Raw genomic sequence first — 27,295 nt, forward strand, 5'->3', positions numbered from 1 at the left:
AATATAGTTTTGTCAATATATTTCTTATTGCATATTAAATTAAAATAGTAATTGCAATATTACGAATTACTTCACTACAAAATTCAAATTACTTCAAAATCATTTCTATACATTATATTATGTTTATGTAGCCTTTCAAATTGCTTGTTCACGTACAAACTAAAACATCAGTAAAATATGTCAAAAATATTGGTATAGCACGTTCTAAAATGGTTGAATCGCTCAACCACCTTTGTGTCAAAAATCCATAAAACTTTGTATAATCAGATACGATTAATTCGTGAAACGCCTCGAATATACAACTCTAATCCTAGACCTACTTCTTTTATCAATAAATTCTTCACAGTGTTCGATGCTACAACACATACTGATTACTGGTTATCGTAATAAATAAATAAACTACAGAATAGATGTACATGTTTGTGTAAACCTTTGATTTGTAATTAACACTCGATATAGTCGAATAAAGACCGAATTTCAACGGGATAAAGTACAATGCTTACAAAAATAGGTGAGTCTATCTTCATTTTTCGCGTATTCTACAGTTAATTAACAGGAGTGCGATGCAACACTTTCGTAAACAATTCTAGCAAATATGATATTTCGGGTGATCTAATATGTTAGAACCTAAGGCGGATTTTATTGCATTGTTTAGATTGGAACATCACTAAATTTCATGGGCAACGCAATATTATTTCTCTTGGACTCCAAAACTTGAACTTTCCAAAAACCAGCGAAACATCCTCTGATTGCTATTAATGCTGAATATCGGTTTGCAGACTGGAGGAGCAACCTGAATAGAAGTCTTAAATGAGTATATCGAGATAAGGGCTTAGCTTTCAAATCGATTTGAAGGTTTCAAGTTAACAAGGCGCGGTTCCAATAAACAACTGTCCAATTAAATTGAGATACTACCAACAAGGATTTAATGCAACAATAATCTAAATTCAGTTTCTGTATATATACGTGTACTTGCGGCTTCTTATCCTGATATCGCCATGCAATTTGTTGTAAGTGGCATCTGAGTTCCAAGAGCCCTGTCTATCAAACAATGCATTCACCCGCTTCGTCTAGCGAGGGATGGGTTGATGAATCTTTGAAGTAACCACGCAAATCAGATTGTATTCCATGTATCAGTTTTTCTTAGTCGCAGGTGGTTCGATTTTTGGTCGAAGTAATTTCTCTTGGGATCTTTTTCTGTTCCCATTCTCGGGTTTCTTGTTAACTTTCAGTTTAGGACCTCGTTTTGTTGTATTGAAAGGGTTAATAACAATCACTTTTTGTGGAGTCTTATTTGGGCTTGAAATGTTATTAGGCATTGTTGTTGGGGTTGTGGGCTTGATGCGAGGTTCCGTGTGCGGTTTTTTCGCCGCAGGTTGCAATGTGATATTGGATGGTGCAGGACGTTTGATGGGAACTGGACTATCGGTCGTTTTGACTTTGTCAGAAGGGGTTTGTGGAGACGATAAGGTAGAATTGGCAGATGGCGAGCTTGGATTTTTATCATCTTTTGGGCGGACTCTCGTTGTTTTGCCCGATGTTCGACGATGCTCCTTAGTGGCGGTCGTTGAGATTGTTTCAGGGACCATATTTATAGTCAAATTAGCAATTTCTCTCTTCCGACCCGCTATTCGGTTTCTCCTGGCCACTTTTTTCCTTTCGCTACTATTCATTAGGGAGCTTGAAGGACTGTGATTCCTAACAGATGGTGATCGTTTTGGATTGCTCTCACTATTGGCATTCGTTTTCGAAGCGCTCGATTGTCTTTGAGTATTGTTATGGTCTCGGTTATTATTTGTATTCAGTTGATAATTCTGAACGAACTCAATGTCACTGGAAGGCGTTACACTGTTGAACTCGTAACCGCTGTTCACATACACCATTGACGATTGACTCCTGTCGTTTGAATACACTGAATTATTTGTACGACGTGTGGCCTCCTCTGGAGAACTATTTATTGTATTTGAAGCAACTGATTGAAAGCGAGTGCGTTCCAGGTCGACATTCGTTTCAGTTGTAATGTCCGAGAATGCATCAACATCGCTCGGTTCTGTTTTTACGATTAAGGGCACTATTGGGAAACGTGAATGAGGTTGTGCTTGTGAAATATTTGATGCTGTGAATGAGCTCCGCAGGCTTGGTGCTTCGTTTATGATGATTGCCTGATTAGAAGTTATTCCATTTTCGATGAAGTATTGACGAAGTTTCGTGTCATTTTCAACTGCTTGCCTTTTGAAGTTATATGCAACGTTGAGCTGTACTATGCATAAATCACATAATAGTCGAGGTAGGTCATCATTTTCTTCAATCTGAAATGAAATGAAATTGACTGTTTAGATTTCTTGGTGATAACGTAACCCTGGGGATAGACTAAGACTTAGAAAATCATTCAAATCGATGTTTGAGAAATAGGGGTCTTTAATCATAGCTGGACCGTAACTTGTGGTGAACACCGAATTTAAACAAAGTGCAGCACTTCCTATTTTGAGTCCAAAGATAGCGCGCAATGAGCTTATTATCCCCTCAGTAGGGCATCATTCACAGCTACGCGGTATCCCTGTCGGTTTGCCGAAATGTCTTTCAGCTCCCTTCAGGTTTTCCAGCAAAGTTTACACTCCTGCGAATCATTCGTCGGCCATTATTTGATGATGGCTCTGCTCTGCAAGGGCGACAACCCCTTTTTTTAACGTGGGAACAACAAAAACCTATTAGTTTCTCAAGGTGCACTCCCAGCTGATGCTGTCCAAAGTTTTCTCAATTTCTCAAGGAGGTGGAGCGAAAAATGTTGATGGGGTCAGCATGGCGAAAACCGGCTCTCTGTCGACTCAGGCTAATTTTAGTCAGTACCTTTGCGATCCCAAGGAGCGCGCAAATACCCCTCTAATTGTCAAGACAATTGCCCTTTTTCTTTCCTTCAGTTGGTTACGGTCAAAAATCCACTTCCAAATTTCTAAATCAGCCAGATTCTATGGCACTCTTCAGGACGCGGCTCACAAACTGCCTTGTGCTAGGGAAAAGAGTACCCTGTATGGCGACCTAGGTTTCTAATCTGCCGTCAGAAAGCAAATTCATCAACTGTCGAACGGCAGTCAGATTAAGAGGCTCTCTACCCCCTAGAGTAGATGCGGTCGCGGTGCGAAGAATTTACGTGACCAACGCACCCAGTTGTGAACACTCTGGAAAGGGTCGGCCATGCCTTTGAAAAACAATGTTTTGCTAGTTAGATAAGAAAGAGATGCCAAAAAAAGAACTTGGGGAATCGCAGGTGTTAGGCGAGTAAACAGCCGCCCGACCAGCCAACCGAAACCTCTCGGGGATTGAAATGCAAACCGTGGTGATGAAGGACTCCTCCAAAGTGGAAAGTGCCCACAAGAATCGACTCCAACTGAAATGTTCGGCAGGCAGCAGGCGGAGACAATTCGCACAAGAAATCGGCCGGACCACGAATTTCGGAAGCAAGTTGGATAGATTCAGCACGTCCGCAACATTTTTAATCGTTAAGCAGTATATATGTGTATGTCAAAGTTGTGTGGAAAGAGTGGAAAGTACTCCTTAAGCAGGGCAAACAGCTGTTGGTCTTCGGTACTTCGTATGGAGACCTTGTGCCGCTTACAGACGATTCCAGACCGATATTCAATGCCACTCATCTATAACTTTCGCACTCTATCGCAGACGCAGGACGAACCAACCCCAAATACATATACAAGCAGTTTTCTATCTTCGGTCCAATATATACTGCAAAACTTCAGATAAGGCACCAAAACCATATATTTCGGCCGATTTCCGCAAGGAAATATTTCGCGCGGTTCACGAAGTAGCGCGCCCTGCTATCCGAACAACGAATCGATTAGTCACCGCAAAATATTTCTGGTCGTCCATGAACAACGACATTAATTCTTGGGCGAGACAGTGGATTGCATGCTAGAAATGCAGGACGACAAAACATGTCCGATAGCTTCATTCGGTAGCCTAATGCGATAATTTCAACGAAATTTCTTCAGGAAGATTCACCCGAAAGAAAAACGGTTGTGCTACGGCTCCCACGCACGCCGTTGAGCTGTTATGGTTTTTGTTTCCTTCCCAGTTTTAGTTCACGTGTTTTCATCCGATAAATTCCATGATTCCAAAGTTTGCTTTTCAGGTTCCGAAACGAACCTACGCGTCGCTCAAAGGCACGTGAGGGACTGAAGTACATGCTTTACAAGAAGTACAAGCTTTACATGTTTGTTCTAAAGAAACTTCCTACTTAAAAAAAGTGAACCGATGGCGGCTTTACGGTTTCTTACCAGAGCAGAGGCAAATCGTCAGACGCTGCCTCACCTCTGCCCTGGGAGCAGCGTGACCGTAGCGGCTCGCAGATGTTGAGTGCTCCTTTATATTTATAGAACACAACATGACTACGAATTATATTGAGCGCAAATCCGCCTTATTGACCAGAGCTTGGCCAGAGCTGAAATATTCGTTTCTAGGAATGATGGTAAGAAACCGTAAAGCCGCCATCGCTTCACCTTTTTGTAAAGTTTGGGTGCAAGCCCTAAGCGAGGGGTCCGTGGACCAGGAAAGAGGGAGTAAGTTGCTTCCCATTTGGTCCGTTCCAGCATTAAGTTGATGCGGACTTAGGACGCCATCATTCCTAAAAACGAATATTCCTACTTAAAATTACCCAGACATTTCACCTCTCTGGAGATTTGAAGGGTTATTCTTATCAGTTTGGAAGATAATCTTTTGTGAATATCATCGTGGTTTTTGGATTTGCTGGAAGCGTGGCCCTAAAGTATCATCGATATCATCCACTCTGGCGGGATCATAAAATATTTGGAAAGGCGCATAGTCAAAAGCATCTTTAATGCCCATGAACACACCTATCGCTTGCTCGCCTTTCAGAATTGTGTCCTCTTGGGAATCAAAGCCCAACTCTTCCCTTTTAACGACTCTCTGCGCAGCCTTGAAATTTCTCTTTCTTCTTCCAATTTCCCACAGAGTTTCGTTTCGAACTTCTTACAAGTTTCTTATTTTCACCCTGGAAGTTCCTGAAGTTTAAGTTCTTATTGCTTTTACACACGTTAATTCTCTAGGTTATATTATCGTATACCGCTGAATTGCGCTTCCAGGACTTCCCAAGACGCCCGGACTCCTCTACTATTCTGCTTCAAATGTTCTCTAAGCCACTCACTCGTCGGTCATCTTGGAACAGTGGGTTCTATTGCATGGCGTGGCCAGTAATGCAATTGTTCCCCCTCCTTATTGTGTAAACTATCCATTGCTGCTTCCGCCTCCTGATCATATTATCCACGGATAACAGGCCTCTATGCCGAACAAGTTCTTTGTTCGAACTAGTATCAGGCCTGCGTACAGAAATGATAAGTCGCAGACAAGTGTTAATGAAGGCTTGGAGCTTTTTAATAACGGTGGGGGTCAGTTTCAATGTGATACTCGTATATAGCAACACGGCATAGTTTCAACTTGTTTTTGGTGCTGAGATAACTGAATCTCCAGATTTTAGACAAGGCAGCGAAAACGGATAGAACGCTGTTAGTGCGTCGAGCCACATAAAATTCCAGCCCTCAAACTCAAACTAACCCGCTCACACGCTTATATACGCCTGAAATCACCGTGGAGTATTATCTCCCGAAGAGAACTCTGGTCTACGCCAGCACGTTTAAATGATGCACCCGTCGCACTTTCTCCGTTCGATCCAGTCCCTCCTCCTGTTCACAACGTTATCTAATGCTCTCGCAGAAACCACGCCTGAGATGCACAAATTGATTGATGCCTATTCTATTCGCTTCTCTTTCCAAATCCTCAGCCATTTGGAAAAGGTCAATAATCAGATGTCATCAGCGTAGACGAGATGTTTGAGAAAAGATGTCATAGTCCATTGAACTCCTCCACGTCTTCCAGACAAGGCAGCATGAAGAACGTCACCGATAAAAAGAATATCGTTCACAAGATGTAACCCTGTGCACATGTAGGAATAAATAACTCTACGGGGAGACCGTCAAGCCCAGCGGTTTTACTCCGTTTGGTTGCCTTGATGATCGAGATAATTTCTTCTGTTTGGAGGAGCGATCTGTATACGCAAATTACGTAGACTTTTCATCCACAAGAGGCAGAGCTTCAACGAATGTTATACGGTTAAAAATCGTGGTCAAGTATTCCTTCCACTTTGAAACAATTAAGACTTGCTTTTTTCTATTCGCTAATGTTATTTATTTGTTTTGCAAATACCGACATTTCGGGAACTACTTGTTCCCTTCATCAGTACAAATAAGTCCGAAGGAACTTATTTCAAATAACTAAACGCTAGAAACACCCCGAAATTACACTTAGATTCCTTTCACTTCTTCCGCTGCTCATCATTGTGGATAAGGAGTTGACCGTTAACGTCCTTCACAAGACCATCGACTACATGCAGGTTCTTCCGTGATGCGTTATACACTTCTAAAATCATTGCGATCTGCGACATCTTCCGCTTCCTTGACCAACGCAATGGCAAATTCGCTTTTGTTAAAAAAGTGTTTCCTCTGGCTTCCAGAAGAAGAGCGGAATGGTGCTGGGGTTCTGGAACAACTTGGTGTGCAGAATAACCTCAACACTCCCACCTGGATGCTGCTAGGCAGCAAAACAGGAGAGACAACCGATGGGCCAGGAACTTTTCTCATTATCGGCGTTCTTAAGAAAATTCGGGAAAAATCGGGCTGCCGGCTCTACTACGGGCTAGGGACCGTCACGTTATAAGTGTCGGCTACTAACACCATTGAAGGGGACATGCAACCCTCGGCATCTCCATCTCAAACGTAGATGAGGTGCCATATTTCCCAAATAAACTTGCAGCATTGTAAAGCAGCGACTGCACTTATCAGTCGTCGGATCAATAGCTACAAGACATTTATATACCTCATACAAGAGCCGTGGGTTGTGGGTGGGGTAGTCAGGGGTCTAAACTTCCAATATTCTGACCTGTTGGATGCCAATGGAATTGATCGACCCCGCTCCTGCATGGTAGTTTCTCAAGACTTCCAGGCTAATTTGGTTAACGACCTATGTGATGGCGACACCATATCGGCTAAATATCTCTGCTCTGCATAATTCCCTTATGAAGCAGAAGACGTTCCCAGTGGAACATTCATCAGAGCTATCCATTATGTCAAAAGTAGAGGTATGGGGGTAATGGCAGGATGTGATGTCAACGCTCACCTCATATGCTGGGGAAATTCCAACATCAATGCAAGAGGATCGAAACTACTGGAGTATCTAGTAGGAACCGATTTGCAGATCCTTAATTTGGGTAATGAACCCACTTTCTTCAACGTGGTCAGGCGGTAGGTTATCGACATCACGGTGGCATCCTCTGACATTGCGGCTCTGGTCGAAGAGTGGAGAGTATCAAACGATATCACACTCTCGGATCACAGACGCATTGATTTTGTAATGGGCATGGATCCACCTCCACGCACTCCATTTCGAAATCCGTGGAAGACAAATTGGATGACGTATAAAATAGAATTGAGCGCCCGAGTCACGATCTTTGGGAAGAGCATCAAATCCATTGCTGGAATTAAGAAGACAATCTAGATGATCACGACTAGCATGAGAGAAACTTTCGAAGAAAGCTGTCCACTCAAGATGCCAAAGAAGGGTAAAACACCATGGTGGAACTCGTATTTGGCAAAATAGAGGAGAACGACAAGGATGCTCAATCGTCCTCTGGCTGGAATTGCTATAAGGAGGCATAGAACGCTCTAAAGAAAAGCATAAGATCGGCTAAAAGATCATCATGGAGACGCTTTTGCGAAGAGACTAACTTTCTTGAGGCAACCTTAAGGCTGAAGCAGATTCTGGTTAAAGAACGTAGCCAGAAATTGGGTTATTTAGGTTTACAGAACGGGAGGTACACAGAAAGCAATGAAGAAACCGCAAATCATTTGCTTTAAGTGCACTTCCCAGGCAGCATCCAAAATCTAATCTCGAGGCCAACAGGTGCATACAGCCCTCAACCGAGAAACTGGAATCTGGCATGCAAAGTAGTATCACTCGTTCCATAGATACAAGTCTGCAGGTCCGGATGACATCATTCCTGCGCTAGTAATAGAGGTAATGGATGCTCTACATTTTCGGAATATATACCTCGCATGCCTAGCACAGACTTATATTCCAGTTAAATGGCGTGATTTGAAGGTGTTTTCATTCCCAAACCAGGGAAACCCGCCTACACAGACGCGAAAAGCTACTAAAAGGACTAGAACGATTAGTAGATCGGTTCATAGGGGATACACACAGTCCTAAGTGGCCACTTCACCATAGCCAACACGCGTAACAGAAAGGTAAATCCACGGAGACAGCACTCTATGAACTTACGGCAAAAATTGAAAAGGCGATGTCCGAAAAAGGATACGCCTTAGGCGCATTCATCGGCATCGAAGGTGCCTTTTATCATGCCTCATTCGCGACAATTTGTGATGCGGCAAGACAGGAAAAAAATCCACATATTGGTCGACCAGAAGTCTATTGAAGCAGGATGTCTTTGAGGCTGCCTACAGGGAGGGGTTCTCTCTCCGCTGTTATAGCTCTTGGTAATGGATATCCTGCTGTGGTTCCTCGACGACAAAAAAGTCTTCACGCAAGCATTTGCGGACGACCTAGTCGTAATAATTACCGGCAAGTTTGCGGACACAGTATGTTACCGCTTGAATGCAACTCTGCATGAAATCCACAGTTGGTGCCTCCGCAATGGACTCACGGTGAACGCCAGGAAGACTGGACTAGTTTTCTCGTCAGGTGGGGCAGCTATACGCTACCCACCTTAGCAGAGGCGGAAATCCAGATGGTACAAAGAGTCAAGTATTTAGGAGTACATTTCGACACCAAGTTAACAATATCAGAAATCCTGCAAATTGCTCTGGTGCTGTATGAATGCGGTAGGCAAGACCTGGCAACTTTCACCAAAACGGATACAATGGATGTATACGTCCATAACAAAAACCCATTTTGATGTAAGCATGCATCGTCTGGTGGCCGAGACTGAACTCTGCTAACGCAGATTCAGAGGCTTGGTTGCCTAAGTATTACTGGAGCAATGAGTACTACGCCAACTGCGGCACTTGAAGCTATCCTAAATCTACCCGCCATTCACTTGGAGGTGAAACGGAAAGTAGCCAATGACGCATATAGACTCGATATCATTGGAGCGTAGAAAGGCGGTCAATCAGACGGTCATGCGTCTATCTGGAAATTTCTTGACGAACATCCGGTAGCTCTGATGCTGACCGTTCATATGGTTTCCAGATTCGTCTTTGAAAAGACATACACTGTCGTAATCACGTAAGAGAAGAATGGTCGACAAATAGCCATGAGTTTTTTCAGATTACAGACTTAATAATCTTCACCGACGGGTCAGTCATGGAGGGCGGATTGGGCGCAGGGGTGTTCTCGGGGAATCCAGGGGGGAACTTGGTTATGGAACTGGCCCGACCCCTCGGAAAAATGACCACCATATTCCAGGCGGAGATATATGCCATTTCGTTGGCAGTAGAAGAATGTCTGCGGCAAAGATGGGGTCACACCTTTCGAATCTGTTCCGACATATCAAGCCAGTTGGTTTGGAGTTGTCATCAAATGCTGCTGAAACTTGGCCGACTGAACGAAACATTCCTGTTGTGGGTGCCGGGGCACTCTAACATGGCTGGTAACGAGGAGGCTGACAGACTGGCCCGCCGAGGGTCTGGATCCACAATGGTGAATTTCCAAGGATTCACCCAGCCGAGTGGAGAAATTTGAACTCTTGCCGGCAGGCGAAAATCTTTGTAAAAGAGCCTGGAGCTACTAGAGCGGCATTTTTGTTGTCCCTTAAGAAGTGGGAGTACCATAGGGGAAAGATTAGGGTGGTGGTTTCGGCTATGTGCAACCAATGTGAGGAGGAGACCGTCCTGCACTTTGTATGCAGCTGCCCGGCCTCCTCAGATCTTAGACGAAGACACCTTGGCAAGGTTTTCTTCAATGAAGAATCTGCACAATCTCTGCCACTGGAGAATGTTCTCAGATTCGCTAAAGCCTGCGAACGCGGGAAGCCATTGAATAGGCGATTTGCGGGGATAGTACAATGGGCCTAACAATTAATTAACTAACTACTGATGGCGAAGTAGTCAATCTGATTGCTCGTTAAATATCTTCTTCTTTTTCTTCAGCCTTTGTTCTGTTCACAAGCGGGGTCGGCCCGCCGTGATCGGTTTCGCCATTTGGCTCTATCGAATGTCTGATCTGGGAGCAATCTCGAAGCTTTGAAATCCCCATCCAGCGTATCAAGCCACCGTTGTTTCGGCCTGCCTTTTGGTCGTTTACCATCGACTTCGATGTTCAGACCAATCTTGGCAAGTGAATTCTCGTTAGCACGAATTGCGTGACCATACCATCGAAGACGCCTCTCTCGCAACTTTTCCACGATCGGTGCAACCCCATAACGATCGCGGATACCATCATTTCGGACGTGTCACGCCACTAGTCTATCGCAACATCTTCGTCTCCATTACCGCAAGGCGTCGTTCATTGTCTTTTATAGTTGACCAACACTCAGATCCATAGAAGGCGACAGGACGGACGACATTGGGGTAAATTTTAGATTTGAGACGTTCGTAAAGTATCGGTTAGTTGAAACCAAACTCAGCTTATTGCAAGCTCTGTGCTCGAAAAAATTGTCACCAACGATGAGGCGGTGGACGCTACCGAAGTCCGCAAACTTCCCGCAGATATCGTTACGATCGCCAAGATCGTGCTTTTCCATCACATGTCCGAGCAAAGTGTTGTCAGAGCCCACCTTGTCATTCAGATCACCCATCACGATCACAATGTTATTTTTATGAAGCCTCTCATAAACCCCGTGTAGTTCCTACTCTCCTAAAACGAAAGTCTCCGTTGGTACATGGCACTATGCAATTGTGATGTTTCTTAACAAGGACCGGAATTTCGCATCTGAATCTTGTCAGAAACCGGTTCCCAGGTCAAGAGAGCGTGTCTTGCGGTGGCCGTTAGAAGCAACCAGACATCGAATTGGCGTCATTGCCGAAAGAGGGAGAGGAGTACTCTTCAGAGTCCCGCCATCTTCGCTTAGGCCCATGATGTCTACCTTCATATTCCTGGAATTCTCGTTCAAACTGGAGAAAGCGATCATTCTGGGACTGACAGTAAATACCTTTGCCGAGAAATGTGCGCACTTTCCAGAAATCATAGTCCGTTTTGGAAAGCCTAAGCTGAACTTTGGCATGACGTCAGTCCCTATTGGAGGCGTTGTTAACGTTTCGATTGCTAGCCTACAAATTTCTATCCGTTTTAATCGCCTTTCATGACAAGCAAGGGAAACCTTGGAAACGATTGGACCTTAACAACGGCGACGTGGTTTCATTTTCACTCATACCATGTGCTCGGTGAGTTTAACAGCTCGAAACGAATTTGAGCCACGAGTTCCTCAGTCTCGCCAATTGGAAGGCCTTACCGTTCAACTGAGAAGAACGGAAGCAAGGACTTCAGCAGATTAAGGGTTGGCTGTGTACTCAGAGGCTATTAAAAGGTATAAAAAATGGTCGGTAGGTCTGAAACTCTTCTGATCCCGCCTGTATCGTTAAAAAGCGCGCTACGTTGTAAAAGATAAGCGCCCAAGTAATAAAACAATTTAATCAAAGGCAAAATAGAGGTATCGATATTGTAATATGAAATTCGAGCGATTGAAAACCAGATGTGAATCGATTGATGGCGTCCTCGGGGAGAATTTATTCCAAACAAAGCTGGATTTGAAGCAAAATCTGAGCAAGTAGAAAATCGAAAGATGAAAAACTATTGGAACGATTTGCTTTGAAGGGAAAATTCAGGCGATGGAATGGAAGCCACGTAACCGCTTCGCACTTTTCTGGTAAACATTTGCGCTAGAGTTGCAAAAACATTGGATGCTCGCGGGGAATGTTGTTTACTCTAAGCAGATCATGACCGTGAAAGGTATACGTGCGTCTATCGGAGGCGAGCAGAGTGATCACCAACATTTGGGGGGTTTTAAAGTGACTTCGGCGCCGGCCAGTCTCTGCCAGAATGGTCCACAGTTGGGGAGTCGCAAGACAAATAAGGATAAATGCAATGACTCAAATGAACAAGGCCAGGCTCCTCGAGAATAGAATGACGAGCGGAAAAACACCTCGACCCAGACATTCGCGAACTCGGAGAGTAACTTTCTCACACTTCATTGTTCTCGGTCAGAACATTTCGCCTGGAGGTCATTCCCACCACAAAAGGCAAATTGGCGATTCGGGAACTACTCAACAAACCACGGAATGAACTACGCAAATTCTTAAGGAGGTTGTAAACAAAGGAGTCCCTTGGGACGAATCCGCCACCCACCACCCACTGCCCGCCACTCGTCGCAATTTCGCATCCGAAATGCGTGCGGAACGACTTCTCTGTTGCGAATTACATAAAGCTCACGACCACGGTCCTACTCGAGTGCGTCAACAGGTTGTTTACCACATCGCGGAGTCATCCTGGACGCCCCACGAGGCCTGCACTCTGCGTGCCACCACCCAGGCCCGATCCGCCAGGCACGTCGTCGCCGAGCCCGCGGAAATCCTTACCTTCATCATTGTGACATATCGCAGCTTTTCGAGGAGTCTCTCGAGCGGGCTCACGCTCTTTCCCGCGCTCGTCACCGTCCCTTCCGAGCCCACTGGCGGCTTGTGAAAAATATCTCGCGACCCGTCCGACATACACACGCGACATATTTTCGTGTAATCTTGATGCATTTTCGCGATCTACTAGCAGTTGCGACTTCGCCGTCGAGCGCCAATTCAGTCCGATGGGAAATTCAATGATTGCGAGAAAAATGCGCCAAATTTTTGAGTGAAAACTTGAAGAAAAACGCAAGGAAAGCACTGAAAGCACCGCGCAACACACACTCTGCACAATAACAGAGCGAAAAGAGCGACGGCGAAGTGGTCCAAGTGTCAGAGCAAAGGCGAACGGAATGTTCTTGGGATGGCGCGGCGACGGGTGATTCACGGGTTGGTGCAACCAATCTTAGTGGCAGCTGGCAAATGGGTATCTCCTGCATACATTCAGGCTTAAATCGAATGTGCCCCTGAATACAACAGCTGTCGCCAAGTCAAGGGTACCCGACAAGGCCGGAAAAGCGGTTTTCCTTGCACGACAAGTCATTTCCCATCTCGAAGGGGAAGAACGGCATTCATTTTGTTTTCTTCGCTGTAACCGACATTGCACTAATTCGGAGCAACAACTAAATTCATATTTGAAAGCAACATTCGATCTTTGAGAATCACTGCCGCAACCGCACGGCACAATATCTGGCAACATCACGAAGATTCCATTGAAAACAAATCCCATTCTCTCTACCGTCGAGCGCCGTCAGCGCCCCTGTGCCGCTTTTCTCAACTTGTACGCGAAGTTTGTTTTGGCAAATATTCGACTGCGACTTTGTAAGAAAAATCTGAAAACTTGTTAGTTTTTGCGGTGTATCTTGTTGCCGTCGAGTAGAATTTGTTCGGTGGAAGAGTCCAGCTACGCTACGAGATCGATGATGTATGGTAAGTGGTAGAGAAGCGAGTGGAAAACGGTGAATGTGTTGCATGGACTCGTCTAAAACAAAGTGGCGATAAAGGAGTGAGGTTATGTCGCGGGGATTGTCAAAATTTTCTAATGGAGAGAAATTGAAACTGAACAGCAAATGAACGAGGAAAGATTGCGCGGCCGAGCCGACAATGAACACTGTGGGACGCTTCTGTGGTAATGTGCCGGGTCGGAAGGACCGTTGGGCCCGCGTTCGGGGGGTGGTTTTGTCTATTTTCGTGGGAATATGGCTCCGATCGGGCCCCCTTGGTGCGCTCTGCATTCGCCCTGGATAAACATTTTTCTGGCTCGTGAGACGAAAATGGCCAGGGTCCCTGCGTTCGGCTTCCAACCATCTCCCGGAGCAACCCGGGCACCTGCTGCAGTGGTCCTGGCGCGGCCGACCCAGGCCTCGTCCAGGCAGTGCGAGTGGTTTTGTAACAATTCTACGCAATATGTCGTTGTTTACCTTTTGATGGTTCAGTGCCCCAGTTATTTTTTATGCTAGCTCATGCAGTTCCACAAAAAAGTGATTTTCATTCGATACAGCCGAAATCGGGCCAGACAATACCTTGCGATTCCAAAGATTGGTGAGGTCATTCAGAAAATCTGAATCGCCGCGGCTCAGATAACTTTTGGTGTTTTTTGCCCGTCGGGCGACATTGGATTGTTTATTTATTCAGTGAAGACGTCCGGCGGTCCTGCTCGTTACAAGACGAGGAGCCTACGACCGGAGCGGGCAGGGAGATAAGTGGAAAGTAGCTGCGCAATTGAGTCCGTCACGGGAGCATTTCTCCGGTTGGTGGCGGGAGGAAGTGTCTTCACTGCAGCATTCATGGCGAACGTCGCTAATTTGATTATCGTCCGGTTGGGGTGGTTCATAGTTACTGTGAAGAGATTTCGATTTAGATGAAGAAAGGGTTCTGTTCTGTGGCCAAGAATTTTGTGAAAGGATCTGACTGGAAGGGTGACCACGGTCGACAGGATATGTGAGCTGCCACGAAATAGGGAATGAGGCCAGAATCGGCTGTGAATATCTAAATATCAAATGGTGGCGTACCATCAGAAAACTCCCTTTAATTCAGACTGGCTAAAAGCGCAATAAATAGCATCCAAGCCCTGTGAATAAAACCTTCCTTGCTTGTCTTAAAAGGCGATTAGAAGAGATACAAATCTCTTGGCAGGAAACCTGCAAATTTCGAAACTTTATTGATACTCAAACATCAAAAGGGATTGATTTCTCGCCGAAGACCTTTGTCTATCAAAAACGGTCTATGATTAGTTTCTGGAATGTGCGTACACTCCAGGAAAAGAGTTGAGAGTCCACAGAATGCCGCTTTCTCCAGCTCTGGCCAGAAATCCAGCGATATAAGCTGGACATTTTGGGCCTAAGCGAGCTAAGGTGGTGGAATTTTGAAGAGTACTTATATCCTTCTTGCGGCAACTTGCTTTTGTACTCTGGAAAACCAAGTTCTAGCAGACATGAATCCGGTGTTGGGTTGTTTTTGGCAACTACTGTAAAGTGCGCTTTCTTGATTTGAGGGCCGGTTTCTGACTGCATGATCCCGGTCCAAGGTAAGGGGCATCACAATTTTACAGTTCTATGCACTAAAGGAGACTTCCAATATAGTGGAGAAGGATGCTTTCTACGTAGTTCAGGAGAGGCCCGAGATTACTAAGTAGTGCGAATAGATTCTACCCTTGACAATCGTCGGCGGGAGATAGACTATGCTTGCCGACAGTCTGCCAAGAGCAGAGCCCCGCCTGGCCCCTGGTTGAATAGGCCACAGCAACGTTTCTCGTGAAGTTCGGCTTGCGGGTGGTGCAGTCCGTGGGGAATGCCCACGGTCTCGAGGTAATTCGTTTAGGATGTTACTATGGACGTAAGGTTTCACTGTCCAATATCCGGACTCCCATAGTCTGAGAGCACTGCCCGCTATAACGTATTTACTCTGGATGTCTAAGGAGAGGAGTACTTTGAGAGAATCTGCCAAGCAATACTTCAGTTCTGGTAATATCAAATTAGGCTTCGTTCTTTTGTACTTTTTGTTCAGAGCTTGCTATCATACCACAGAGCCGTACGTTAGGATGAGACGTGCCACAGATGGGTACGCAGAATAATCCTCAGCCGGGCTTTATGTCTTTGCAAAGCTTCTTTTGCAGGCATAGAAGACCATACAAACCATCTTAACCTGCAGTTCTATGTTGAAACTCCAATTTAGCTTCGTTCCAGGATTAGACCCAGATAATTTTTCTCACCTTGATACTATACTGAAAGCAATCTTTTTGAGGGTTGTAGTGCAACCCCAGGATCTTTAAATCACTCTCGGCCTTTTGCAACTCTACAAAGGAATCAATTTGCCGCGATCTATCTATGTTTTCCAACACTTCCCTATGGTCGCTGACCCACTCCCTTAGGGACATCTTCCCTTTCTCCAATGTTACCGAAATTTTTTATACAACAAGTCATCCATTTAGAAGGCGTATTTTACTACCCATTTCGTCTCCTCATCGGGCGGAATCACACTCAATTATGGTATGTAATAAACGTCTCCACTAGTATCACCTCGGAGCTCAGTAGGGACCTCTTCCATATGACCCAAGTCCCGATATTCTGACATGAACTCGTCCGATTTCGTTTTGAGTTCGGCGTTCTTTAACCATCGTTTCTCCTGGCCGCCTGGGTTGGTACAACATACCGACCGGCTTCAGTTCGATATTGCTGTGATTGGAATAGATGTTCACATCGCTCCTCATCCAATTCAACCCTCTTATTTTTGTCAATGGGCATGTCCCAAAAAGACCTTAGGTTTTGTTCAAGTTCCTCCAAGGAGACATATGGGGCCGTAACTTTAGAAGCAGGCAGTGCTGCAGAACCAGATACTACCCATCCAAGCCGAGTATTTTGAGCTAAAAATCCTTCCACAACTTCCACTCTTTCCAAAAATAATTGAGGAAGGACATTGGAACCTAGAAGAACCGGAACATGCGAGGCGTGATCTGTAATCGAATTTGCCAGCCTCTTCCTTGGGAACAATGAACTAATTCCCCTAGGTGGACGAGGAAGACCCCCTTTGGTAACTCGCTTGACTACCAGCGCCTTCATCTCCACGTTTGAACCGTCCTCTAAGCTATGAGTTAACCCGACAATTGAGGACACTCTTCCTGCGGATACTCCCCCCACCCCGGATACTTCCACATTGGTTCTCTTCTTAGTTAGTCGCAGCCTTTGAACTAACTCCTCAGTGATATAGCTGCTCTGGCTACCTTGGTCCACCAAGCACCGAGCTGAAATTATACTTCCATCCTTTGCCTTTATCTTTATTACAGCTGTGGGCAAGATAGTTTCGGAATGGGCAAGTTTTGTAGAGTTTTCCGCGTGATGAGAAATACTCCCTTGCATGCGTGACCCGCCCGATTGGTCTTTGCCTGGATGCAATACTGTTTCATGCTGCCCATGACAAAACTCGCATTTCAAAAACTTACGCCAGTGGTGCTGGGGTCTTGTAACACTATCTGGGGAAGATCTATGAGGGCCTGGATCTCCTTTTCTACCAGCGCCGGAGGATTACTGTAGCGTCGATCCAGAAGTTCCCAGGCCTTCTCGTAGTTCTCCCCATGCACTCCTAAGTGATCTACGACTCTCCTCGCATCACCTTTGAATTTGCTCTGCAGCATCGTTAGTCTCTCTGCTCGCCCAATATCAGATCCTTCATAGACTGATTGAAAAATACTGCGGAAAGACTCAAAGTGACGAAGGTCCCCATCAAACGAAGGAATATCAGCAACTGGCGGACAAGGACGAGGTCTATGGCCGCGATTCCAATAAGGAATGCCTCCGGTCTCGGAGCTTCTTAGCCCGAAACCTCTTGTCGGCAACGGTATGTCACTAAAAGGCATGTTCTGGGGAACCATTCTCTAGAGAACAAGTTTTCCGGTTGTTTTGTCGCGTTCTCCGTCTCCCCTCGAGCATCATTAAGCTCGGCTGAAGGTCCGGGGCGCGGACTTGATGTTGTCCTACCACCTGTGAATTCTACATCGACGGGAGAGCTTTCAGGAATGAGATCGCGATGAACACGCCCAATCAGCTCCTTAGTTGCATTGTAAATACCGATCATTACGGAGAATTTATTTTCTCGAAAATAAGTAATATCCTTAGAAGCATTTTGGCGAAGAAGGTGGCTGTGGCCGGCAAGGAAATCCCAATAAAGCTGTTGCATTTCTTCCCATTCCGCAGCAAAACGCTCTCGCGTCCTTTTTTCTTGCCGGAGTTTGACTAGGGACTCCCTCACACTTTCAAGTTTTGTGACCCTTTCCTGCTGGGCATCAATAATTGCCTGAATCTCCATTCTGGCTAAATTTGAAGATCGCGATAATGCCGAGCTCCGCGACGATAATATAACTTTGCGCCCTTAATTTGAGCGCCTCAACAGTAATAATTTTGCGCCCTTGATTTGAGCGCCGCAACAATAATAACTTTGCGCTCTTAATTTGAACGTCTCAACAATAATAGTTTTGCGCCCTTAATTTGAGCGCCGCAACAATAAATTAGTGATTTCCACTCCGCAATGGCAATACTCTGAACGGGGCACTGAATACGTGGGAAGCGCAACACTGTAAAGACCTATCCTTTGGTCTGAACGCGCGCACGTAACAACAAAATGGTGCACTGGAAACGTAGGGGACTTTCCTTTGGTCTGAACGTTCCTATGTTGCTCTAGCACAAACAAAGAACCGATAATTTTACCGATGTACTATACGTGCCGTTCAGTATTGTCGCAGCGGAACACTAACAAGTTTGTAGTCTTTTCACTACGCACTTTAATTTTATTAACAACACGAACACACAAAATTTAATGAAATTCACTTTATTTCAATAATAAATTACAAGTCATTTGTAGACACTTACGTGAAGGAGTGGCATCTTATCCGGCTCGACGGACCAATTGTTTGGGATCCTATCCGACTCGACGGACCAATTGTTTGGGAGTATTAAAAAACATGGCACAGGTCATCCCAAGTCCAGCCTAGTATTCTACTAGGCGCGCATATTTCTTTGGGAGTGACGATCTCCTGTCCCTCGCTGCTGAGTATCTGTGGAAATAATCCTTTATTCTAACACCGGGGAGTGCTTCGTTCTCAAAAAAGGAAACAACACCCTTTCACACATTTAACACTTTTTATTAACTTTTTCTACTTATGCTAAAAAAGTGCTATAATGAACTTAGCCTACTCCTCTATTACTCACTCTTCTGTAAACGATCACTTACCCCTTCCAATGATTTACTCCATTACTACTCACTCCTCTGATCACAAAACTCCTTCCTCGTAAACGATCAATAACTCCGCACTCCTCTGCAAACTATCACAACACTCCTTCCATGTAAGCGATCAATATCTCCGCACTCCAATTAACCATTCTTGTTCATTCACCCGCGGGAGTCGGAATTCGGGCACCCTTGTCTTGGTGGTAAATAGTATCAGTTCCGTTTTGGTTGGATTTATGCAAAGTCCGCATCTTGCGGTCCACAGACAGTTTTCCCAAAGCTCCTTTCATGATGCCACTCATAATGGAGGGAACCACCCCTGACATCAAAATCACCAAGTCGTTGGCATGCGCCACCACCTTCGTCCCACTTCTCTCCAACATCTGCAAAATTTCGTCCATCACTATCAACCAGAGCTCCAGAGAGATGGTGCCACAGTGCCTCTGCTGCCAGCTCTTGTCACGGGGTTTCCTCCCAGGTCCGACTAGATTTCCCTGGTTTTTGGCATCAATATTATCTAACGCTTAAGATATCCCTCCAACCCAATGCCTATCAAGGCTTCCTTGTTGGCGTTTGTAATAACGTTGTTGATTAATCATCAACAACGACGCAACAACCGGTATCCGGTCTAGGCCTGCCTTAGTAAGGAACTCCAGAAAAACCGGTTTTGCCCTGAAGTCCACCAATTCGATATCCCTAAAAGCTGCGTGGCATCCTGACCTACGCCATCGCCCCATCTCAGGCATGGTCTGCTTCGTCTTCTTTCTCTACCATATATATTGTCCTCATACACTTTCCGGGCTGGATCATCCTCATCCATACGGATAAAGTGATCCGCCCACCGCAACCTGTTGAGCCGGATTTTATTCATAACCAGATAGTCGTGGTATCGTTCATAGATTTCGTCATTGTGTAGACTACGGAATCGTCCATCCTCATGTAGGGTGCCAAAGATTCTTCGGAGGATTCTTCTCTCGAACGCGGCCAAGAGCTCGCACTTTTTTTTTGATAAGAACCCAAGTCTCCGAGGAATACATGAGGACTGGAAAGATCATTGTCTTATACAGTAAGAGCTTTGACTTTCAAGCGTTGGGCCAATGATGTTCTGGGCGACCTAGCAAGTTAGCGGAAAATATCTTATAGATGGTACTCAGCAACGTGATACCTCTATAATTGCTGCAACGTGTGATAACTGCCTTCGTATGTATGGGACAGATAAGGTCTCGTTCCTAGTCGTCAGGCATTGATTCGTTGTCCCACACCTTGAGCATCAGTTGGTGAATTGCTTTGTGTAGTTGGTCGCCTCCATATTTAATTAAGTCGGTTGAAATTCCATCGGCTCCTAGTGACTTATGGTTTTTAAGCCGATGCATTGCACGGACTGTTTATTCCATGCTTTATGGTGTCAGCATTTGTCCGTCGTCTTCAGTTGGCGGGAACTCCAACTCCTCGATATTTTAGTTGTTGAGCAGTTCATCAAAATATTCAACCCATCGTTCCATTATCACCATTCTGTCAGAAATCAGATTTCCCTCTTTGTCTCGGTAGGATGAGCAGCGAGGTGTTTAAGGCTTCATCCTGCTGACTTGTTGGTAAAACTTCCGCACCTTCTGCGGTTGTTCGCACTTTTTGAGTTTACAGAGTTGTTGGTTCTCCCAGGCTTCCTTTTCCTGTCTATGAAGTCGCTTCTCCGCTCGACAGAATTCGTGATAAGTCTCTGCACGTCCCTGCGTTCTTTGAGAATGCAATATTGCTCGGTATGCGGCATTCTTATGTTCCGTTGCTAGCTTGCATTCATCGTCGAATCATCCGTTCCGGCTTTTCTTGAGGCTGGGGCCAAGTATGTTTGTGGCCGTATCAATGATAACGCTCTTCAGGTGGTTGTGAAGATCATTTGTTGATGGTTCATCTCCAGGACATTATTAGCTGCTTTTATTGCAGCATCCATTTCCTCCTTATAGGGCTGTGTTGTGAATGGCTTCAGTATTCACTCTCACCTGATTTCAGAGGAGATGATTGTCAGAGGGGATTTTAGGTGGTGTTGTAATTCGAGCCCGGAGCACTACGCCAACGACATGGAGATTCGAGTCTATATTGGCCCCCCTATATGTTCTGACATTCATCAAGGCTGAGAGGTGGTGCGTTCAATCCGCACGTGGTCAATTTAGTTGGCCCCGTCTGGAGTGGCTCACGTATGTTTGTGGACATCTTTCCGCACAAACCAGGTACTTCCAACAACCATTTCGTACGATACTGCTAACTGAATAATCCGCAGTCCGTTATCATTGGTATTCTTCTCAGACTCAGCAATCTCCTCTGTAGGGGCGTGAACGTTAATGGGGCTTATATGTCTAAATTTGCCTCGCAAACGCAGAGTGAATAGTCTTTCGCTTATATTTTCAAAGCCGATTACAGCAGGTTTCATTTTTTGGCTGACTAAGAAACCTACTCCGAGCACTACTCCGGGGGCCCCATTTCTTTGAAAAGCTTATCTTGCAGGCATAGAAGGCTATACAAACCTTCTTAACCCGCAGTTCTATGTTGAAACTCCAATTTAGCCTCGTTCCAGAATTACAGATACTTTACATTGAAGGAAAAAACCAATCTTTGTTCATTCAGCCGCGGGAGCCGGAATTCGGATACCCTTGTCTTGGTGGTGAATAGCATCATTTCCATTTTGGTTGGGTTTATGCCTAGTCCGCATCTTGCAGCCCACAAGCACACTTTTCATGATACCACTCATAATGGAGAGAATCATCCCTGACATTAATATCATCAAGTTGACGAGCCACGACACAGCCCTATGTTGCTGCATCTGTAACAAGACTGGCATTATGCCCTCTGGACCCTGAGAATTTATATGCGCAGAAGCTGTTTAGAGCCCAGTCGATTTCATCCTCTGTAATTACCGGCTTGATAGTCTCATATGACTGGGATTGCATACCCTCCAAACCAGGCTCTGACTCACGGTGTTCCTTATTGGCAGGGAAGTGCGTCTGAACCAGCAACTACAAGATTTCACCAGAAGATTCCGTTCGTTCTAGAAATCGGCAAAAAGCAGGTAAAACGGATGTTTATACTCCTCACAATGTTCCAAGATGATAAGCAGGGTGTTGATGTGGTCACTGCAGGAGGATTTAGAGCGGAAATCAGTCAGTACTCAAGACGGGTGTCCTTCGGAATTTTGACGACCATCGGAAGATGTGGGATTTCCAGGACTTTTGCATAAATGCAAGTAGCAGCTCTGCGGCAATTGCAAAATCTGTGATCAACAATTCCACAGGGAGACCCAGCCCCCGGCCGAGATGAACATCATTTTCGGCTATCTGCCAGTTTTTTTGTGATGCAATGTGTGGTTATGAAATCTTTATTATTTGCGGCACCTCCTGCTTGCGCAATAATATTTTTTTTTTGTCATGGCGTACACTATGTTGCACCTTTCGAAATTTCTCGCGTTCGCTACGAATCTAGGTTATCAATAAACCCTTTAATTCCTTGTGTTCATCGATCCGCCTTCACGATTGTGCAGTTCGCCTGGTTTTGGGAGATGACCGACGACACGAGTGCGCTCCACAAAAAAAAAACATTTTTAATGGTGGCCCATACATTTCAAGAAACAATTCATGGCTTCATGGTATAACCGAAGGTCGTAACAAATAAATCTGTATTTATCCGAAGCGTTGATGCCACTTCGTTTGCAGGAAAGTTTCGAAACTTGTAGGTTTCTAGCTCAAACATCACTATCTTAGTGGGGTATAAAATATGGTAACGTTATAGGGAATACTATTAATAAACTCAACTTACGTACCTAGGTTACGCTGGCCAGTGTAGTTGGTACTGCTGGGCATACTGGCCTCCTCTTCATAGTTGCATATCTTACAACTGGAGTTGATGATTGAGGAGTCATGAAGGATGTCCCGTTTATAGTTTTTTGTTGGTAGCGAAGCATCTCGAATTGAAGTGCTTCAGTCTCATAGAGTAGTGCACGGTAAGTCAACCATTTGTTGGAGGTTTTGATGTCAAGACGCAATCGACCATCAAGTGATGTTTCCTTTCGAGGTCAATATCAGTGCCCCTCCTGTTATGCACATCCCGAAGACAACTTCCAAATCTACTGCTGATAACGATGTGGTCGATCTGATTGTTGGTACGTTATCCGCCAGATAAAACCTAATGAATAATGAGGCACTCTTCTATTAAGATGTTCCACATTTTGGACCGGAATCTCGCAAGTATCCCGTACGATATCGGCGGCTATATAGCGAAAAGTATATATCGTAGTTACTGTTGGGTTCAGGGTTACTTCTATCAGGCTTTCCGCCCAGTGCTGCAAAGGGGAGGGGAGTGCTTTCCAGAGTCGCACCATCTTACCTTGCTTAGGACGAGGATGCACAACTTTTAACACTGGAACTCTCGCTCAAATTGGAGAAAACGAGTATTCTGAGCCTTCGCACCGTTGTTGAGGTGATAAGCACATTCCGAATTTCGTGTCCGCGGAGGGTAGGCGAAAATTGTAACCGATAAGTGTTCCCTATTCCGAGGATTGAAAAACGTTTCGTTAGCAAGAAAATTTCTAAATTTGCAGATTGCTACCACACAAGCTTCTATTCCTTTAAGTTGCCTATCCTAATCCAAACCGCAAAGGATTTGTTTATCGGAGACGGACTATGATTGGTGTCTGGAATGTGAGCACGATCCTCGTCAACGATAGTGAGGATCCTCAGCATGCTCGCTTAATCTAACTTGAGCGGGAATTTCAGCGATATAAGCTGCAAATTCTGGGCCTAAGCGAAGGAAAATATTGGGGCTCTGGAGAGTTCTCCTCTCCCTCTTGCGGCCTGGGCACGCTCTCTTGGCTTGGGAGCCGGTTTCTGACAGACTTCTAACTACGAGATCCTGGTCCAAGTTAAGGAGCATCAAAGTTGTGCAATATGCACTAACAAAGGCTTCCGATATAGTGGAGAGCAAAAAACGCAATTCACGGGAGGTCACCTAGAGGTGCCGTTGGGATCGTGATGGGTGATCTTAATGCCAAGGCGGGATCTGACCACAACTTGCTTGGACATGTGATCGGGAAACACGGTCTTGGAAACCGCAACCATGACGATGGGGGCTCAAGGATTCCTGTAGCTTCCACCGCCTCGTCATTGGTGTCACATTGTTCGTGCACAGAGCCTGCCATAAGGTCAGTTGAAACTCAACGACGCCGTGAGAGCAATCAGATCGTCCACTTCGCGAACAAATATACATTTAAGAGCGTAACAAGAGAGGTGCTGGCATCGAAAGGGATCACCATCTGATGGTCGACTCCCTAGGTTCAACATCGACCGCTTTTAGGACTCAGCTATCGCTCGACAGGGGGAGCAACCTTGCTGATCGGACGGCAGATATACTATGTAACCTGCCTGAGAATATCGATGAGTATTGGGCCGCCATTAAAAATGATCTTTTCTCGGGTGCTATACAGGTCGTCGGCCGTCATAAGCTCTGGCTGACTGCGGAATCGCGGAAGTGGATCGATGAACGGAAGGGATTGAAGGTTCTGCTGATCGCTGTGAATAATGGCGTGCGTGATGTGCTCGAATCCGATACCGAGCGAAATCCCAAGGAGCTCAGCGCAGTGTACGATGTGATAAGGGAGAATTGCTGGTCAGGGAAGCGGAAGATGTCACCGATCGCAATGATTTCAGGAATATACCATATACCACATCACGAAAGAGCTTGTATGTGGTCGCAAAACTTTCGATGGTCCTGTGAAGGACGTCAACGGTAGACTTGTCATTTACGATGTTGAACAACTGAAGAAGTGGAAAGAACACTTCTCCATAATTGTTAACCGTTGCACATCAGGTAAGGTTCCTCCTTTTGTGGATAAAACGGCCAGCCATCGTAACATACAGATATGGACTGCTCCTTCAAGCATTTCGGCCATCAATGCATTCAAACGGTGTAAACCCGTTGGGCTTGACGGTCTCCCCGCGAAGTTAATTATCGCTGCACTTGCAGTTGTCGCTGATCTGTTACTTCCACTCGTACGGAAATCTTGGAAATTCGAGACCTTTCCCAGAGAGTGGAAGGAGGGGATGATCGTCAAGATTTCAAAGAAGGCGACCCGTTTTGAGTGTGACAATTGGATCTTTGATCTTCCGTCGCAAAAATAATAGCTAAAATAATCCTGCATCAAAGATCACCTCAAAAGCAGGGACGGAAGGTACTGGAAAAATAAGTTCCCTGGGAAGACGACAAGCTTAGCGCTGTTTGGTTTTGCTGATGTTTGGGGGAAGAGTCCATATCCGCATGTTTTGGTTTATTGCCATTTCATCCTCGAGCGATGGGACATCATAACTTCACAAATTAACTTTCTGGGCTAGCGTCCCTAGACTGTCATTACTATCTCAATTTTTGTCTCTTAGTTGGCTGAAATCTTTATAGTGCGATTGTAAGAAGAGTTCGTGGTCCTGCGTGATTGTGTTCTTTATGTAAGGCGCTCAATAGTAATATCGTAACTGGATGTCCCCAAGAAAATAGCTTTCGATGTTTGGCATCGTATGGAAGATTAATTACTATTCCTTGCCTGTCTATTTATTTATTTATTTAATTAATTAATTGACGGATCAATTTTCTTTCCAAAAACTTGGGTCTGCTTGAATTTGATAATAACTACTGTCGCATCGTCAAGTTCTTTGACGTTAGATTCTTGAATTCGCCCACTACTGCGAGTAACCTAAGCCATACGGCTGGTGATATGTTGTAATTTTCTGAAGGAGTTGTTATGATTTACTCTTTTTATGGAACGCTTGCATGTTCCGTTGAGTGTAGGGAGGTTGGTCTTTTTTCTCTCATCATTAGAAACAGTGAACCATAGAGAAATATGGGACCATGGAACCATAAGTTAAGGAAAAAGAAGAAGATCTGCTGGATTTTCCTTCGAGTTTACCTGTCTCCACTCCAGAGATTCTCTGAGTTGGATACGTGATTCCCGATTCACTACAAATGTTTGGAGCGAAGAGGAATGAGAATAGATCAATGGAAACGCTCCACAAACAGATCGCTTCTCATGTCAAGCGGAGGTCCTTTCTTATTCTGTTTGCTAGTTCTGTCGCTAGTTTAGCTGTGCGAAATTCTAATCTCCTATAACTTGGTCTGAAAAAAAAGCAGAAGAAGAAACGATTTTAAGCTGGATTTCTTTGCCTGACCTCTGATGGATTCTAATCTTCTCATAATACCCTTGGCCTTGGCTGTAGATTTTGCGAACTTGAATGTTTGTAGTGTCAAATCTGTTCCAGAGCCCGTCAATTTGATCAACTCGGTTTTTCAAATAACTGAGATCCTTCCTGTCAGAAGGACCTTTCTATAATTTCTGACCAGTCGTTTGATTTCCACTGCCGTGGTCTACTGTTGGCCTGTCAACGAGTCTAGGGCCATACCGACCGACAATATGGAAATCTCTCATGGGAAGAAAGAAGAATCACGTCGAGGTCACCAAAAATGATCAAGGCCTTTTTGCTTTGATTTGTTACAAATTTCATTTGCGTGTATGTCTTAACCATTTAGTTCTCAATGTCTTCACAAGACCTGCTGACTGACTTGGAATGAACTGAAACTCCGTCCTCCTTAGAGTAACTGAACGAATTTATTTTCAATGTTTCTTTTATAATGCGAAATTGCTTATCTAATTTGCTGTCGTGCATACGCCGGCCATCAGAATGATGAACATTTCTCACATTTCAAGTGATAGTCGCATCTTCTTAATTCTTTGTCCCGTTCAGAAGCGGGGTCGGCTCATCGTGATCGGTTGTGCCATTTCGCTCAGTCATGCGTCTGATCGGGATTCAGTTGAGAGGCTCTCAAATCACCATCTAATATATCAAACCAACGTTGTTTCAGTCGGACTTTTGTCGTTTCCCATTGATTTCGATGTCCAGACCAATCTTGGTGTGTGAGTTTTCATCAGCGCGAATTGCATGTCCACACAGGCTACAGTGTTGGGTCCCAACTCCTCGCTTTCCAGAGCTCAGCTGCCATGTAGTCAGGCTCTGTTCCTTTTCCCGATTTCATTGGTTCTATTGCTTCCTCGACTTAATGGCGCTGATATTATGTCTCTATTGGTTTAACGTGAGCATCTGTCCAGTGGACTTAATCCCACGGTCTTCTCAAGACACAGATTGATTTTGTGATCACAATCAGAGCCCCACTGAGATAAGCACAACGCTACCAGTTACACTGAGTGCGCGGCTTAGTTTACTCATACTGTTGGATGCAAGACCTACCTAAATCGCTACTGAACTTTGGAATATGACACCCGTGTTTCAACACCACTTGAACGTAACCAACAAACCCCATGAAGCTCCCACAATGGAGCCAACCGCAAACAACCGAGCTGAATTCACATGCTCCAGGATTTCTAATGAAACTTGAGAATCCAGGGGCTA

The 27,295-nt window shown here is 45.0% G+C and overlaps 2 protein-coding genes across 2 annotated transcripts in view; one reads left to right on the top strand and one right to left on the bottom strand.

The window, feature by feature from the left end:
- Positions 1–4: 4 nt before the first annotated feature.
- LOC119659973 (serine/threonine-protein kinase pakE-like) lies at positions 5–12,950 on the bottom strand. The gene is made up of 2 exons (XM_038068339.1): positions 12,609–12,950; positions 5–2,309 (listed from the first exon to the last, which is right to left on the bottom strand). The coding sequence occupies exons 1-2, from the start codon at positions 12,774–12,776 to the stop codon at positions 1,134–1,136; spliced, it is 1,344 nt and encodes a 447-aa protein (XP_037924267.1). The 5' UTR covers positions 12,777–12,950; the 3' UTR covers positions 5–1,133.
- A 443-nt stretch (positions 12,951–13,393) lies between these two features.
- Positions 13,394–27,295, top strand: part of LOC119658657 (serine/threonine-protein phosphatase 4 regulatory subunit 1-like) — a 366,002-nt gene continuing 352,100 nt past the window's right edge. The window contains exon 1 of the mRNA XM_038066204.1: positions 13,394–13,574. Within this exon, the coding sequence (XP_037922132.1) occupies positions 13,565–13,574 (10 nt within the window). The 5' untranslated portion in view covers positions 13,394–13,564. The remainder of the gene's footprint in view (positions 13,575–27,295) is intronic.

Source organism: Hermetia illucens, chromosome 6, assembly GCF_905115235.1.
Source record: "Hermetia illucens chromosome 6, iHerIll2.2.curated.20191125, whole genome shotgun sequence".
Taxonomy (NCBI): domain Eukaryota; kingdom Metazoa; phylum Arthropoda; class Insecta; order Diptera; family Stratiomyidae; genus Hermetia; species Hermetia illucens.

What these genes read in the sequence shown, in the direction of transcription:
- LOC119659973 (XM_038068339.1), bottom strand. Translation starts at nt 12,776, where the DNA reads ATGCATCAAGATTACACGAAAATATGTCGCGTGTGTATGTCGGACGGG. An exon ending in GATATGTCACAATGATGAAG is followed by an intron (nt 2,310 to 12,608) that starts GTAAGGATTTCC and finishes ATTTCATTTCAG; the next exon opens with ATTGAAGAAAATGATGACCT.